The sequence below is a fragment of the Syngnathus acus genome, chromosome 19, assembly GCF_901709675.1.
Source record: "Syngnathus acus chromosome 19, fSynAcu1.2, whole genome shotgun sequence".
Classification (NCBI taxonomy): Eukaryota; Metazoa; Chordata; class Actinopteri; order Syngnathiformes; family Syngnathidae; genus Syngnathus; species Syngnathus acus.
The window spans coordinates 4,044,780-4,058,730 of NC_051103.1; the positions used below are offsets into that span (position 1 = coordinate 4,044,780).

A 13,951-nucleotide genomic window follows, 5' to 3' on the forward strand; every position below is an offset into this window, starting at 1 on the left:
CTGGATGAATAATTGTCATGTGTGCACGTTTAGGCTTGTGCACATCCAGCAGCGGTCAGCTATAAAAGGAACGATCAAGTCGGCAGGCGGGAATGTGCCAAGCTGCAGAGTGCTTGGTTGACCGCGAAGAAAGGAAGCAAGTTATATTTAAGGTGCAATTGATGTGGAACGGAGAAATAAAAATATCAGTATATTTTTCATTGTCTGGGCTCATTGTTTTTGTGTTTGTGGCTGAGAGTGCCAGCCGTCGAGACTTCTCTAGGCTTGCAAAAAAAAATAGTGAAAACGTAAGGAATGCTTTGATGGAAATGAGAACATCATTTGCACAAAAACAACCCGATCGAGTTTCCCCTCACTGTAACAGTGTAAACATATAAATCACATCATGATATTATAGATTTCAGCTTTAATGAATGGGTAGCAAATGATAAGTCTCTCAACACGGCAGGGCGGGTGTTCCCTTCAGCTACGATTTTAACTGCATAGTTTCCATTCCACACAGAAAGCCTGATCAACATCTAAATATCGACCTAATCACTTTCTATGCATGCTCTGATCTGATCTAGCTCGCAAAAGTCTTCTCACTTTGTTTTTCCTCCAGGACGAATAAAACAACACCCAGACACTGACGTGTGTTTATTTTTTTTCTGCAGCCGCACCCGCGTGCACAGACGCGTAAACAGCCCCAAACCGGCGACACTTGTTCCAAAATACCACGACAACACAAGTGCGTGTGCCAAGTTGAGTGTTTTCATAAACAACAGGCGAGAGACCGGAGCATGATGTTTACCTCCATGAAGTTGAGCAACAAATTTGTCTGGGTATTTATTTTTGCCATGTAAATGATTTGCGAACATTCACTATTTGACAAAGAGCCAAAGTTGGACCTGCAGAAGTGTCCAACATGACCCTGCACATACCTGCACGCAGGCTCCTCCACCCCTCCCTCCCTCACTCTCTCTCCCGCTCTCTCTCTCGGATGCACACGATCTCTTTCCTCCCTCCCTCCCTCCCTCCCTCCCTCCCTCACTCTCAGTGCAGCAGTTCACGGGAAACGATCCAGCTGTGGGCGACTTTTCCCAATACACGCTCACTGCTCCTCTCAGTTCTTCAGCGACTGCGCCAGAGATGCCTCGCCCACCCCGGTGAGAGCCCCCGCTTGTTCCTCTTCTTCCCTTTTCAACAATGAGAAAAGAACGATTATTATTGGCCGTAACCCTCATCGCCATCTTCTCCGCTGACCTCTACTTCATCCTCCTGCCAAAGCTACGCAACGTTGAAGGACTGGGACAGTTTTGCTCGTGTCGCCGTGGCAACTTCAGCTTCCCCGCTCAGTTCTCCAACTGGACTTCTGTCCCGCTCCAGGATGTGTACGCTTCTGGACTCCCCAATGAGGGTTCCAAACTTGACAGCTTGTTCGCCCATCCTTTGTATAACATCCAGAACCCGACGCTGGAAGCAGAGGAGAAGCTGCTCCAGGTGGACCTCCTGATGAATTACTACAGGAAGAAAATATCACGATGGGAAAGGTCAGCTTTTGTCTTCTTAGCATCCCTCTCACACGAGTGTCGCTTAATTTACGGCCGTTCAACCTAGCGGCGAAAATAAACACACTTTGGCATCAGCGCATGATAACAAATGCAGCTGGGAAATCACAAACAAGGTTTTTGAAAAACACAAAGCTGTCCTAGCTTGTCTATGTGCTCATTCAGCAAGAGTGGGAGATTTTTGGACACTTGAGGTGGAAAGGGACAAGAATTACGAGCAGTCAAGTTCTACTTTATGGCTATTTCCACTTCTCGAAAGCAATTTGTGGTTAGGTTGCCTTTAAAGTCAAGACTCTTCCTCAGACACATGAAGTTGTACAACGAAGCCGCGTCGACCTCCAACATCACGATGACCCAACACCGAGTGGACTTTGACGTCGGCGCTAACTGGCTCAAGTTCCACACGGGAATTAGCCGCCATGCTCTGTACTCCCGTCATGACCCTGCCATCACGCGGCTGCTCGCGGACATGCGGGACATGATGGTGGTCAACGCAGGTGAGACAGTTGGACTTTTCAAATCGCCGCCATTGTAATCTGGGAAATTGTTGCAGATTACACTCAAGATGAGAAGGCCCTGAAAGGAGCGTGTGACTGCAGCCAAGGTAAGGTCAGTCCTCCTTTTCACATTACATGTCCACTTAAAAGTTACTTTAGGATAATGGATGGTTGCTGTGTATCTATTCAGTGGTGAAGCCCAGTGGGCACCACCTGAAACTGGCGCTGAAGATGCAGAACTTTGGCAAGGCCATGTTCAAGCCAATGAGGTGAGCGCAGCCTCATTAACCATCTTCAGACTCGTAAATGATGTTTTTATGCCTCGGTGTCAGGCAGGAGAGAGACGAGGAGACTCCGGATGACGTCTTTTTCTTTGTGGATGTCCAGAGACACAATGCAGAGATTGCTGCCTTTCACTTGGACAGGTACCCTCCACATCTTTCCAAGAAGTTCAGTTAGCCACATCAGAAAATAGGAGTGGTCGAATGTAAATAAATAAATAAATAAATAAATAATTTTTAAAAATAAATAAATTAATTAATTAATACATTTACTTACAGATTTTTGTGGTTTTCTGTTAGGATCTTGGACTTTCGAAGAGTTCCACCAGTGGTTGGCAGGTATCTGAACCTTACAGGCGAAGTGCTCCAAGTGACCCAAAATGATGACCTACGGGCTGTTTTCTTCACCTCACCCGGTAAAAAAAAAAAAAAAAAAAGAAAGTAATTTAGTATTGACACTTTTGAACTCGGCATCGTCGACAGTATGCTGTATTATTCGTAGCGGATTTGGCGCCGTCTTGCGGACAAATAACAGCATTACATCTAGCTCGAGCGAAAGAACATTTCCGTTTTTCTTTTTCAGTAAGTAAATATTAGAAAAACAAATTGACTGTACAAATACGCCAAGGCGCGCACATCCTGATGCATGAAGCCTAAATTGTAGCTAAATTAAGCAGGCCACATGAAATAAAGTTATATATAAATATTTTTTTTTTTCTCATCTCATTACAGCAAACAACACTTGCTTTTTCTCCAAATGCCTGTACACGTGCAAGACAGAATACGCAGTTTGTGGGCACCCCGACCTCCTGGAAGGTTCTTTGTCCGCCTACCTGCCCAGCCTCAGCATCGCCCCCCGTATCTCCATCCCCAACCCTTGGATACGCTCCTACACTTTCACCGGCCAGGAAGAGTAAGAACCCCATTTGAATCGATCTTATTAACAAATCAAAAAAAATCTGGATCATATGTTATCAATTTTCTGGAAAAGATGGCAGGTGAATCCATCCTACTGCGACAACATAAAGAAGCTTTATCCTTACAACTCAGGCAACCGGCTCCTCAACATAATCGACATGGCCGTCTTTGACTTTCTTATAGGTACGTTATTATTGTGAGTAATCTCTTTATTACCACACATATAGCAAAAGAAGAAATGTTTTTTTTTTTTTTTTTTGCAGGCAACATGGACAGACACCACTATGAGATTTTCACCAAATTTGGCGATGAAGGATTTCCTCTTCACTTAGATAACGCCAGAGGGTAAAATAATAATAAAAAAATATATATAAATCAATATATACATGTAAATGTAGTACCTTGATGTGATTGTAGATTTGGGAAGCACAGTCAAGATGAGATGTCCATCCTTGCGCCACTCTCTCAGTGCTGCATGTAAGTTGAACTGCAAAAAAAATTCTCCAGCATTCGTCACAAATAAATGTTTATATTATTTGCCCCTGCAGAATAAAGCGTTCCACTCTCCTGCGGCTCCAGCTGTTGGCCCAACCGCAGTTCAGACTGAGCGACATGATGAGGGAGTCTCTGCAAAAAGACCCCCTGCGGCCCATCCTAACAGAAACGCATCTCTCAGCCCTGGATCGCCGCCTCGTGAAGATCCTGCGAGCGGTCCAACGTTGCACGCGCAAGCTGGGTTCCGAGCAGGTCATCGCCAATGACTTCATCGGAGCTACGGTGAACCCTCGGGCCAACGCAGAGAGCAAAAAGGCCAGGTAGCAGCAGACGGTGGCAGTCAACTCTGCTCCTTAAGACTTCATGATGAAGTGCAGTCGTTTCGATTTTAATGGAACAAGCCAGGAATCAATACTAGATGCTGTGAGGGAATCTGAGGAGGTTCCGCGTGAAACGCATCGATCTGCGCATTATTGACAAGCCTGTTGTTGCACATAAGCACATGAATGTTAACAAAAACAGCGCACATCAAATATAAAGTTCGCTAAAGACAAACAGGGTAGACGTTTTAAGCCTCAATGTCTCCCTCTAGCGGCTTGAGTTGAAAATATTACATGAATAATTTTCATAAAGGCACCCGTACACCGTGATCGTACATGTGTTGCCCATGAATAACACAAAATAAAAACCGCTTCAGTCAGATTGTTTTTACTTTTTTATTGCTTAAACTGCCATCTGGAACAATCTATACCAAAAAGGATAAACATCTTTCCACATATAGGAGGTCAAACTGAACACAGGGAAGAATAGAAAAAGAACGGTCCTCTCATGGCCCATACCGATACCCGCTGGAACCAGCGGGGGTGACTGACGACTACTTGTAAGCCCAGGAAAAGTTCAGCTAAGGCAAACCGGGACGACTACGGTGTGGCTAAAACATCGAAAACCGATTGCTGAGGTTGCGGCTATATACACGGAGACATTCGTCCGACAAATTTTCCCCTGTGGAGCGAGATGGACAGGAAGTGACTAAACGTGGTGTTCTCTTTTCAGGTAAAAATGTCGCAGGATTGAAGGTGGGCTGAAATCACTTTGATCAAATCGCCATGACGTCACAAATGAAATTTTGTCGTTCTCGTGCCGAGGATGCCAAACAACATTGTGCCGAATAAGCGGGGAGAACAAATCACAAGCGGGTGGAAAAGACAGGCGGCGTTTTCCAGTTGGCAAAAAAGCAAAAAGTTTTCAATAAATAACTCGCTCTTAATACATAAATACCTTGAATGTCCTGAAATATTTTTCAAAACGCAATTTCGTAAGTTAGGGGAATGGGGAAAAAAAAAAAAAATCGCAACTCATTATTACACAATACAATTATATACTGTTGTGTCAATAGACAAGAAGCATTTATTTACTTTGTGGCACTGAACAGCTAAAATAGAATTTATGGAAAAATAAGTGTTTACAAAAGACAAGAGAACATATCTTTTTTTTTTTTTAAGATTACCATCACTCCAAACCATAAATTTAAGAATAGTTATTGAGTCATTGAACTAGAACATTTTGATTACAAAGCAAGTGACCAAGTTATTTGGTGTCTACTAAAAGAACGGAATACTGAAATATACAATACTTGCTTTTTTTTTTTTTTTACCCTTTCTATATATATTTTCTGATTTTAATCTTCAAGTAAAGGTGTTCTACTGATTAGCACAAAAAAAAAGGGTTTGAGGGGAAAACCAAAATCCTGTCTAATGCTCCAAATAGAAGGTAACATTGCATCTCAGGTGGAATGAACATTTGGCACCAGCCTCTACACACTAAAACTCAACTCAACTCATTCTACTGCTCAGGAAGCTGAAAAAAAAAAAAAAAAAAAAGGTCTGACTGACATTTGGTGCAATCATCTCCTATGCTGGCGAGCCTCTGCTGCACGTGTCTAATGGGAAAATTCCAAAAAGAAAAACATCCGTCTGTAACAAATTCCCCATGTGAGGTTTCTGATTGTCCTGTCTTTGAGAGCCCGGATCTCCTAACAAATGTGGCTTTGCGTTCTCCGAAAAACAAAGCGGAACCCAGCGCGTATCTGACAAAAGCGGCGTGAATGCAACTGTGCCTACACGGTAACGTTACAGCGGCTGGTACAAGCGCTGGTGAACGGCTAAAAGCCACCTCCGGGCGGCTGGGAAAGAAAAACACGGGGATCTCAGGAGAGGAGGGGCGAAAAAAGAGGAAAGGAAGTGGCGGAAAGCAAATTGCGTTGGTGGACCCGAAGTCGAAAAAGGCGAGGGGAGGGGGGGGGTGTCGAGCCCCTTCAGACCGACAGCGAGACGAAGCTGTTGTACTGTTGGATGTTGCGTTTGAGGATGTCCGAGCACGGGCCCAGCACGCGCTCGAAGCGAGGCCGGTCCAGCTTGACGCACTTCAGGGGGCCGCGGGCCACCACGGTGGCGGCGCGGGGGCGGTTCATCAGCAGCGCGATCTCACCTGAGTGAAAAGTGCAATGGCTCTTAAAAGGAAAATTCAGAGCTGTCACTATTCTTCAAATTTGTCCCAAGTTCATACTTTTTCCACATATTTCAAAAGGAATAAAAATGCCAATAATGCTGCGCTTCTGCTGTGCGCAGCTTGGCCACACGAGGGCGGTATAAAAGAAACAGAATTCTTTCTAAAATGTGAACACTTGAAAAGAAACCACGAGTCCCAAATATGGACAAAAAAAATAAAATATTTCTTTACCAAAGTAGTCGGATGGTCCTAATCTTCCCACTTCGACAAACTCCTCGTTCTCCGAGCGACGTTGCAGCACCGCAGCAGAACCCTGATGGAAGCACGCAACAAACACGCATGATGCCGAGCGTGAAACCGCCGCAGCTCTTTTGCGTGCTCCTCTTCAACGGCTGCATTTACCTCCAAAATGATGAAGAACTCATCTCCAGGTTCTCCCTGCACCACAATCTTCTGGCCGTCCTCGAACTGGACTGGCTCCAGGGCGTCGGCGACGGTCAGGCGCTCCCACTTGTCCAGAGACTCTGAGGGAATCAAGCACTCGGTTGCAATCGCTCCCGAGTTCACGCAGTGCGACAATAATATTAAAAAGGACGCACCTAAAATGGACACTTTCCTCAGGAATTCCTCGTACATCTTCCTCTTCCTCAAAGTGCTTCCCTACATTCAAACACAAAATGTCTGGTTAATATTCTTGGCCGCCATGCGAGCCAAACGCCGACGTTTGGGCACCATGAGTATTCTCCTGTAGCTGTCTCTGTCGATGCCCCACAGCTTGACGTTGGTCTTGGCCCGGACGGTGGCGGCCCTCGGGGTGCCGTATATCAGCGCCAGCTCTCCGAAGCTGCCGCCTTCGCCGATGCTCGTGACCCATTCGTTGTTCACGTACACCTGGACCATAGAAGAGGAGGAGGCAAAGTCTCCCTGCTAGTTTCCGGTCATCATAAGAGAAACTACTCACATCCATCTCTCCTTGGTCAATAACGTAGAAATTGTCACCCTCATCACCTGCGGAAGGAAAATTGTAAATACGGGTCTTGATTTGGTATTGTCAAAACAATCCTACCCTGCAAAATGACAGTCTCCCCGGCGATGTAGGTGACAGGAAACATAGCGTCAAAGATGTCACTAAAAAAGAAACGTTTGAGAGTTAGTTCATGAAAAAAAAAAAAGAAATTCCTCCCCTAACTTCAATATAGTTCCAAGATGCAACAAAATGGGCACCAAAGCAGTACTTTTATACCAGAAAGGACTCTATTAAATGCTCCCTGGACCCCCCCCCAAAAAAGAAATCAAGTACCTCCTTTCATTGTCGTCCAAGTGCGAGAAGAGCACGTTCTTTTCAATAGCTTTGGCTAAGGCTGCCATTGTCTTGTAGTCCTTCGGAATGACCTGAAGAGACAACGCGACTGAAGGAACCTCTTCAACCAAACATTTCGCTATACACATTTGTGTACCTTTCTGACATAAGAGGCGGCATCCTCCTCCGTGTAAACCTCAGCGCTGAAGGCTCCCCGCCGCCTGCGACCCTTCACCACAGGGTTCATGGGCGGGGACACCTCCTCGTCGCGGGAGTCAGAGCGCGAACTGGCCTTCTGCTGGTTCTGGATCTGCTTCGCCTCCTCCTGATAGGGAGAAGGGATGCAAGAATAAAAAATAAAAAAAAAAATCCTACAGTGTGGAGACAGTAACGTTCCATGAAGAGCGTGTACATACCTTCTCAAGACGCTCAAAGTACTCCCTGAGGAAAGCCATGGGCCGCTCGGGCCTGGAGGTGCACAGCTGGACAATGCAGTCCTTCAGCAGCTGTTGAATGTTGTGTTTCTGCACGTACTGCTCGCACTCCCTCAGGCTGCGCTCCTCTTCGCTGCTCGTGCTTCCAGAAGCCATGACGACAAACCACAATCTTGCTCTATGACCTCTAACCTTGGGAATGAGCCAACAGGAAGGGGGGGGGGGGCAGATGAGATCTTCTCAATGCCACAAGTTGCAGCATTATAAATGAGCACTGTGAGTTTCTGTGTAACCGATGGACGAAAATAACAAGAACGTGAGAGAAATAGAACCAGAGCGAGAAGGCGAAAAGACGTGTGATGTTGTTTAGCAGCAGGCCAGAAGACGGTCATATGATGTCTGTTTTCAAACCGCAACATTTTTCATCCCCCCGAGTCAAGTTTGATATCACAAAGTCGGACTATGAAAGTGTCTCGTGCACAATGTTGCTTGCAATTAATAGCAAAAGTGTGACTGGCCTCTCGTTGGAGGTTCGATACTTTTCGGAAAATGCAATCATACGATCAAACACTTAGAAAACAAGAAGTTGCTTGGCCTTTATCAAACAGGAAAGCCTTGACAGTTATACTTCAAAACTGAAAGTGCAAACCACATCCATCCTGCGCTTGCAACACTATCGGGCATGTGTCGACACCATTACCTTTTCTATCTTGTTTAAACATCCAGTTTTCAATTGAATGTCAGCAATCTTTTATATCGAAATCATGACGATGCTCCGTGACCTTGCCTAAAAAGCGGCGGTTGAATATGTAGTACAAAAACAATGCGGCTGGTAAATCAAAATACGAAATAAATACTGAATCTCGCAAGTTAACATTGTGTGCAGTCTGCAATGACGTCTAGGTCAGGGAGTGCTTGGCCAACGCAAACCTCGCGAGCATCACAAATTCTCCATTAGATACTAAAACGCCGTGGTTAGATTTTCTTTACTCATACACTTAGTGTAAATTCCGCGTTCAAATCGCGATGGAGGTTTTGACGTATAGCTTCCTAGCTTCGTGCAAAGGCAAAGCCCTCTTGCCTTGACGCCATCTTGGGTTCCATCATAAACAAACGCGAGAGAAGACAAAACATATTTCACAGAGGTCATGCCGCGCGTCGGCGAAAAGGAAAGAGAAATACTCACAAGATGGAGTCAAATCCTACCGAGCCCTTCGACAGCGACTCGGGACGGGTGGTGTATGTGAAAGCTGTAACCGTTAGCAGGTTGAGCTCGGTTCGATCTTTTTTTCCCCAAGCCCTGGACCGCTGCCCCACCGGATACGGCTGAGAGCCAATCAGCGGCCTTCACTGACGTCAATTCTCCTCGTTCTGACATGTGAGCCCGTAACCCCTGGCAACCTTAAAGGGGCCAAGTCCAAGCCAATGACGTCAAGGATCTCAGCTTGAACTTAAAAAAGTCACACAAGTTGTTTAAAACATTAAATCATGGATATCATAATCACAGATTTTTCAATGCAATAATGTGTGCAGATTGTAGATGTGTTTGAATCATGAAGATGACACCTTAAAAAGCATAAGGATTAGTTGGTTTAGTGGCAAAGGGGTGCACGATTTAACGCATTCCTTTTAAGTTTGAGATACAAAGATTTGAAAGATGTGGTTGTTTGACGTGTTATTTGAATTTCGTTTGAGTTTTGTCACATAAAACCGATCAAAAGCACAGTGAACAGATTGATTACACTGTTAGCCAATGGAATCACCAAAACAGTCCATCGAGCGTGACGTTGACCAATCAGTGGTTTGCTACGTCAACTTACTCGACTGACAGTTTCTTTGACAAATCAACTACCTGCATTATACAAATTTGCGTGCGAAATTAGAAGGCGGGGCTTCTGTATGTCTCCCAGCCAATCAGAACGCACGTTAGAGTGACGCGTCCTCCCATCAGTTGTTATTGTTTTGCTGTATGGAGCCTGCAAGTTAATATTCATATTAACAGTACCGTCGTTGTGTGTCACAGCAAAACGACACGATCGGTACCGTTGATCTCGTCCACAATTTAAAGCGATCGGGCGATCGTTCGCTGTCGTCGCTTGTATGCGTACCATCCGGGGCTAGTCCGTCCGGACATTCCTCTCCCCGAGGACTGTGAGCGTGGCGTTTGGAGTCGGGGCAGAGGAGGAGGGGAAAGCGGGGGTGCCCCCCGGTGTGGATCGAGCCAAGCCCGAGGCCTCTGAGCTCGGTCGGTGAGAGGACAGGGAAAAGTGGCGGCTCGGATGGATTCGCAAGACGAAGGGGACGGCGGCCCCGAGATGCTCCGAGGCTTCATCTGTGCCTCGTTTAACCAGGACACCACGTAAGCAACCTGAGGGCCGCACGAACGAAAGCTCCTTGACGCACCTGCACCGCAAAGACGTTTATGGTCATCAACCCAAAGTGTTTTTTGTAAACTAAATAATCTTTCAACTCCTTAAAGTCATTAAAACTGCTTTAGCATAGGATAAAGTTATCACTCCCTACTTCATCTCAGCTGCATCCTCCTTAATTGACACTGACAGCAGTGCCAAACCATCTGTCGCTGAAAATGATTGAAATGCTTTTTTTCCTTTTTATTTTTTTCTCGCATTGGTGTTTAGCTCCTTGTCAGTAGGCACCAAAACCGGCTACCGTCTCTTCTCTGTCACCGCTGTGGACAAACTGGACTGCATCCACGAGGGAGGTGAGAAAGCGCCGTCTCCTCATGCATACAAAATCGTTGGTATATACAATGAACTCTCTTTTCGCAACATTCAAAATGGAGCTGACCATAAAGCACGTTGCGAACCCAAAAAACAACAGCATTCACTAATTACATTAAATTAAGGTCCTGTAACTTGAAAAATCCCTCTCACCCAGTGGAGTGTTCCGACGTTTGCATCGTGGAGCGGCTGTTCTCCAGCAGCCTGGTGGTAGTGGTGAGCCAATCCATGCCACGGCGGATGAACGTCTATCACTTCAAGAAAGGTACCGAAATCTGCAACTACAGCTACACCAACAACATCCTCTCCGTCAGGCTCAACAGGCAGGTAAGATGCTCCAACGGTCTTCTGGGTCGGCATTTGTCAGGATTCACGTTAAATTTGCCGTCTCCGTCAGCGACTGGTGGTTTGCCTGGAGGAGTCCATTTACATCCACAATATCAAGGACATGAAACTTCTCAAGACTCTGCTTAACACGCCCACAAACCCGTCAGGTAGGAATGGAATGAAAGCCCCAGTTAATCAGAAAGTAATGTTGCATGCTTTCTGCTTTCCAGGTCTCTGCGCCCTTTCCGTTAATCACGGCAACTCTTTCTTGGCATACCCCGGTAGCGCCACGATTGGCGAGATCACAGTGTATGATGCAAACAATCTGGTGAGGCCTCAGTTCACAAAATATAACAGCAAGTTATGACACCGGTGACGCAATTGAGTCCCTTTTCATTTAGAGCACCGTGACGCTGATCCAAGCCCACGCCAGTCCTCTGGCGGCGCTCACCTTCAACACCTCCGGCACCAAACTAGCTAGCGCCTCGGAGAAGGTGAGTCCTTCTCTGTAACATCTCGCATCCACCGGGCATGGCCAACCCGATGTCCATCTTCCTCCGCAGGGCACCGTTATCAGGGTGTTCAGTATCCCCGAAGGACAGAGGCTGTTTGAATTCCGGCGAGGGATGAAAAGGTTAGCAAACATATCAGACAATGTCAAAATAGCCAAGACACCATGACGTAAATTAAAACATCATAGGAGCTAATAATTTGTGTCTTATTCTTAGATATGTTAGTATTAGTTCGCTGTCCTTCAGCGCCGATGCTCAGTTCCTGTGTGCCTCCAGCAACACTGAGACAGTTCACATCTTCAAACTGGAACAGCACAGCCCCAGGTAGAAAAAAAAATTAAAACAGATGTGATGATACTCAACAGGGACAAATAGATGCCACAAAATGGCTACTTTTGTATCAACTACTCAAGTCTGTCAATAAGATGCCACCAGATGGCACCAAAGCAATTTGGCTTTTTCTGAACAAAAACATATTTAAATTCCTAAACAGGCTAAATCACACCAAACCACGAGAATGTGATTTATGACTCAGACTCATGTGGCTACAAGCCTTTCATCCAGACGTCTGTTTTCAAAGCGACTTTATACAGTCCTGACGATTTCTTGATGTTTCTAGTCACGAGGAGGAGTCTCCCACATGGTCTGCGTACGTGGGCAAAATGTTCACAGCCGCTAGCACCTACTTGCCGGCTCAGGTGTCCGACATGATGCATCAGGACCGCGCCTTCGCCACCGTGCGGCTCAACATGTTCGGCCTGAAGAACATCTGCGCGCTGGCTACGTAAGTTCATCTTAAGTATTAAACAAAATCACTTCTTATCTGATTTTTGATTATTTTCAACGGTAGGATTCAGAAGTTGCCTCGCCTGCTCGTGGCGTCCTCGGACGGCCATCTTTATATCTATAATGTCGATCCGCAAGATGGAGGCGAATGTACGCTGGTGCAAAAACACAGGTGTCTTTACCAAACACAGTAAAGCTTGGCTCGGTAAATATTACGAAATAATAACGTTGATGGGAATTTTGACCCGGCAGGTTGTTTGACGACAGCGAGGAGCAAGTGGAAGAAAAGGAAGAGGAGACGCCCGCAGAGGTCTCCAACCAACCGGCCGGCCAATCGTACGCAGCCACCGTGGGACTTCCCTCTAGCCCACCCTGCTCTGCCACACTCTTGGGTGAGTTATCCACCAACTGAAACATTTCGGGATTTCGACCTCAATCGACCTTTCCGTCAATTTCCAGGATACTCCGAGGAAGGGGGAGCCCAGAAGGGAGACGTCATCCCAGAGCACGAGTTCGCCGAGAGCCCCGTGCGTCTGGATGATGAAAATGAATTTCCTCCAGTCAGTAACTAGAATAACTCAACACTACTGATTCCTGAGATAAGGGGGAGGGGCTTAAAAAGCAGATTCTTCCTTCCACACATACCCCTGCAGGTCAAGGGGACCAATCTTACCAGAAACATACGAGAAGCGCTGACCTTCTGAGTAGGTCAACATTCCCCAAAGTGGACCTTGTATGTTGTTCTGCTTATGAGAATAAAAATAGTAGAAGTGGTAGAATGACACTAATAACGCCATAGGGTATAAAGTTTTATGAGAAAAATAACGCTACAATTATGTGGGACGCGATTGAAAAAGAATCATGTTATCATATTATGTAAGTTTAAAAAGTCTTAATTTGAAAGAAAACAAAATTCTAAAGTAGCTGTTGTGCAGAGTTGTCCTGCTGAAAACAAAACCAAAGGATGTGTCTGAAAATCTTCTCACTGGCAATTGTTTATTATTTTTTTTAAATAATATTTCTACGCAAAAGGCTTCTTGCAAATTATGTAATTGTTCCAGTTGAAGTCTGCAAGAGTTTGGATGTTTGACACGCGCTAAGTTTGTTTGTATTCGCTTCCGTACGGGCATTTGCATTTTGAATTAACGAAAGCCTCGCCGTTTCAAATAAGCACATTTCAATCTTTGAAGTATTGTATAACTTAAGGATGCAACTGTGATATGAAAGCAGAGACACTTAAAGATTCTCACGTATGTAAAATGAGAATTTCTCACATGAAGGAGCCAATGGTTAAATGTGAATCGCTTAATTAACGGTATACGACAAAAGGACGGACGGGTCCTTGAATTTCAAGATGGTTATTTTTATTACACAATAACGCAAAATGACCATGCATATTTTAAAGATTTTTTTTTAATTTGATGTAAAATGTGTATATAACATACAGAAGAAGTTAGAGACTTTTTGTGAGTCGTGCTTACAGATGATATTGAATTTTGCCAAAAGGTGGCGCTGTTGGGACACCTTCAGCTATTGTATACTGACAATGAAGAAACAATAAAGAGTGAGAATCAATTCACCTGAAGCTTAGGTGTTATTTCTGAG

General features: G+C 45.3%; 3 protein-coding genes across 5 annotated transcripts; 2 read left to right on the top strand and 1 right to left on the bottom strand.

Moving 5' to 3' along the window:
• Window positions 1-1,022: 1,022 nt before the first annotated feature.
• On the top strand, window positions 1,023-4,440 carry fam20a (FAM20A golgi associated secretory pathway pseudokinase). The gene is made up of 11 exons (XM_037277860.1): window positions 1,023-1,529; window positions 1,851-2,044; window positions 2,101-2,151; window positions 2,235-2,313; window positions 2,377-2,469; window positions 2,626-2,741; window positions 3,058-3,238; window positions 3,317-3,426; window positions 3,507-3,588; window positions 3,661-3,720; window positions 3,792-4,440. The coding sequence occupies exons 1-11, from the start codon at window positions 1,186-1,188 to the stop codon at window positions 4,060-4,062; spliced, it is 1,581 nt and encodes a 526-aa protein (XP_037133755.1). The 5' UTR covers window positions 1,023-1,185; the 3' UTR covers window positions 4,063-4,440.
• On the bottom strand, window positions 4,441-9,319 carry LOC119138126 (cAMP-dependent protein kinase type I-alpha regulatory subunit). 3 transcript variants are annotated; one of them, XM_037277906.1, is made up of 11 exons: window positions 9,167-9,319; window positions 7,963-8,167; window positions 7,704-7,871; window positions 7,547-7,638; window positions 7,313-7,374; window positions 7,208-7,254; window positions 6,979-7,137; window positions 6,846-6,906; window positions 6,649-6,770; window positions 6,478-6,559; window positions 4,441-6,225 (listed from the first exon to the last, which is right to left on the bottom strand). In XM_037277906.1, exons 2-11 carry the CDS (start codon window positions 8,134-8,136, stop codon window positions 6,053-6,055), a joined length of 1,140 nt encoding a protein of 379 aa, XP_037133801.1. In that variant the 5' UTR covers window positions 8,137-8,167; window positions 9,167-9,319; the 3' UTR covers window positions 4,441-6,052. The 3 variants fall into 3 exon arrangements, with proteins under 3 accessions (XP_037133801.1, XP_037133800.1, XP_037133802.1); XM_037277905.1 differs by having other exon boundaries at window positions 7,963-8,172; XM_037277907.1 differs by having other exon boundaries at window positions 7,963-8,264; window positions 9,167-9,317.
• Window positions 9,320-9,908: 589 nt separating this feature from the next.
• LOC119138107 (WD repeat domain phosphoinositide-interacting protein 1-like) lies at window positions 9,909-13,921 on the top strand. Its single transcript, XM_037277873.1, has 12 exons — window positions 9,909-10,339; window positions 10,620-10,702; window positions 10,879-11,048; window positions 11,119-11,215; window positions 11,279-11,376; window positions 11,450-11,542; window positions 11,612-11,682; window positions 11,777-11,884; window positions 12,180-12,344; window positions 12,411-12,518; window positions 12,599-12,738; window positions 12,806-13,921. The coding sequence occupies exons 1-12, from the start codon at window positions 10,260-10,262 to the stop codon at window positions 12,916-12,918; spliced, it is 1,326 nt and encodes a 441-aa protein (XP_037133768.1). The 5' UTR covers window positions 9,909-10,259; the 3' UTR covers window positions 12,919-13,921.
• The last annotated feature ends 30 nt before the right edge of the window (window positions 13,922-13,951 follow it).

Bases quoted from the DNA above. Each gene is read 5' to 3' on its own strand.
- fam20a (XM_037277860.1), top strand. From the start codon at position 1,186: ATGAGAAAAGAACGATTATTATTGGCCGTAACCCTCATCGCCATCTTC. The intron at 2,152-2,234 runs GTAAGGTCAGTC...GTATCTATTCAG, and splicing joins AGCGTGTGACTGCAGCCAAG to TGGTGAAGCCCAGTGGGCAC. The intron at 3,239-3,316 runs GTAAGAACCCCA...TTTCTGGAAAAG, and splicing joins ACTTTCACCGGCCAGGAAGA to ATGGCAGGTGAATCCATCCT.
- LOC119138126 (XM_037277906.1), bottom strand. From the start codon at position 8,136: ATGGCTTCTGGAAGCACGAGCAGCGAAGAGGAGCGCAGCCTGAGGGAG. The intron at 7,872-7,962 runs GTATGTACACGC...TCTCCCTATCAG, and splicing joins ACTTTGAGCGTCTTGAGAAG to GAGGAGGCGAAGCAGATCCA. The intron at 6,560-6,648 runs GTAAATGCAGCC...TGCTTCCATCAG, and splicing joins AGTTCTTCATCATTTTGGAG to GGTTCTGCTGCGGTGCTGCA.
- LOC119138107 (XM_037277873.1), top strand. From the start codon at position 10,260: ATGGATTCGCAAGACGAAGGGGACGGCGGCCCCGAGATGCTCCGAGGC. The intron at 12,519-12,598 runs GTGTCTTTACCA...TTGACCCGGCAG, and splicing joins ACGCTGGTGCAAAAACACAG to GTTGTTTGACGACAGCGAGG. The intron at 12,739-12,805 runs GTGAGTTATCCA...GTCAATTTCCAG, and splicing joins CTGCTCTGCCACACTCTTGG to GATACTCCGAGGAAGGGGGA.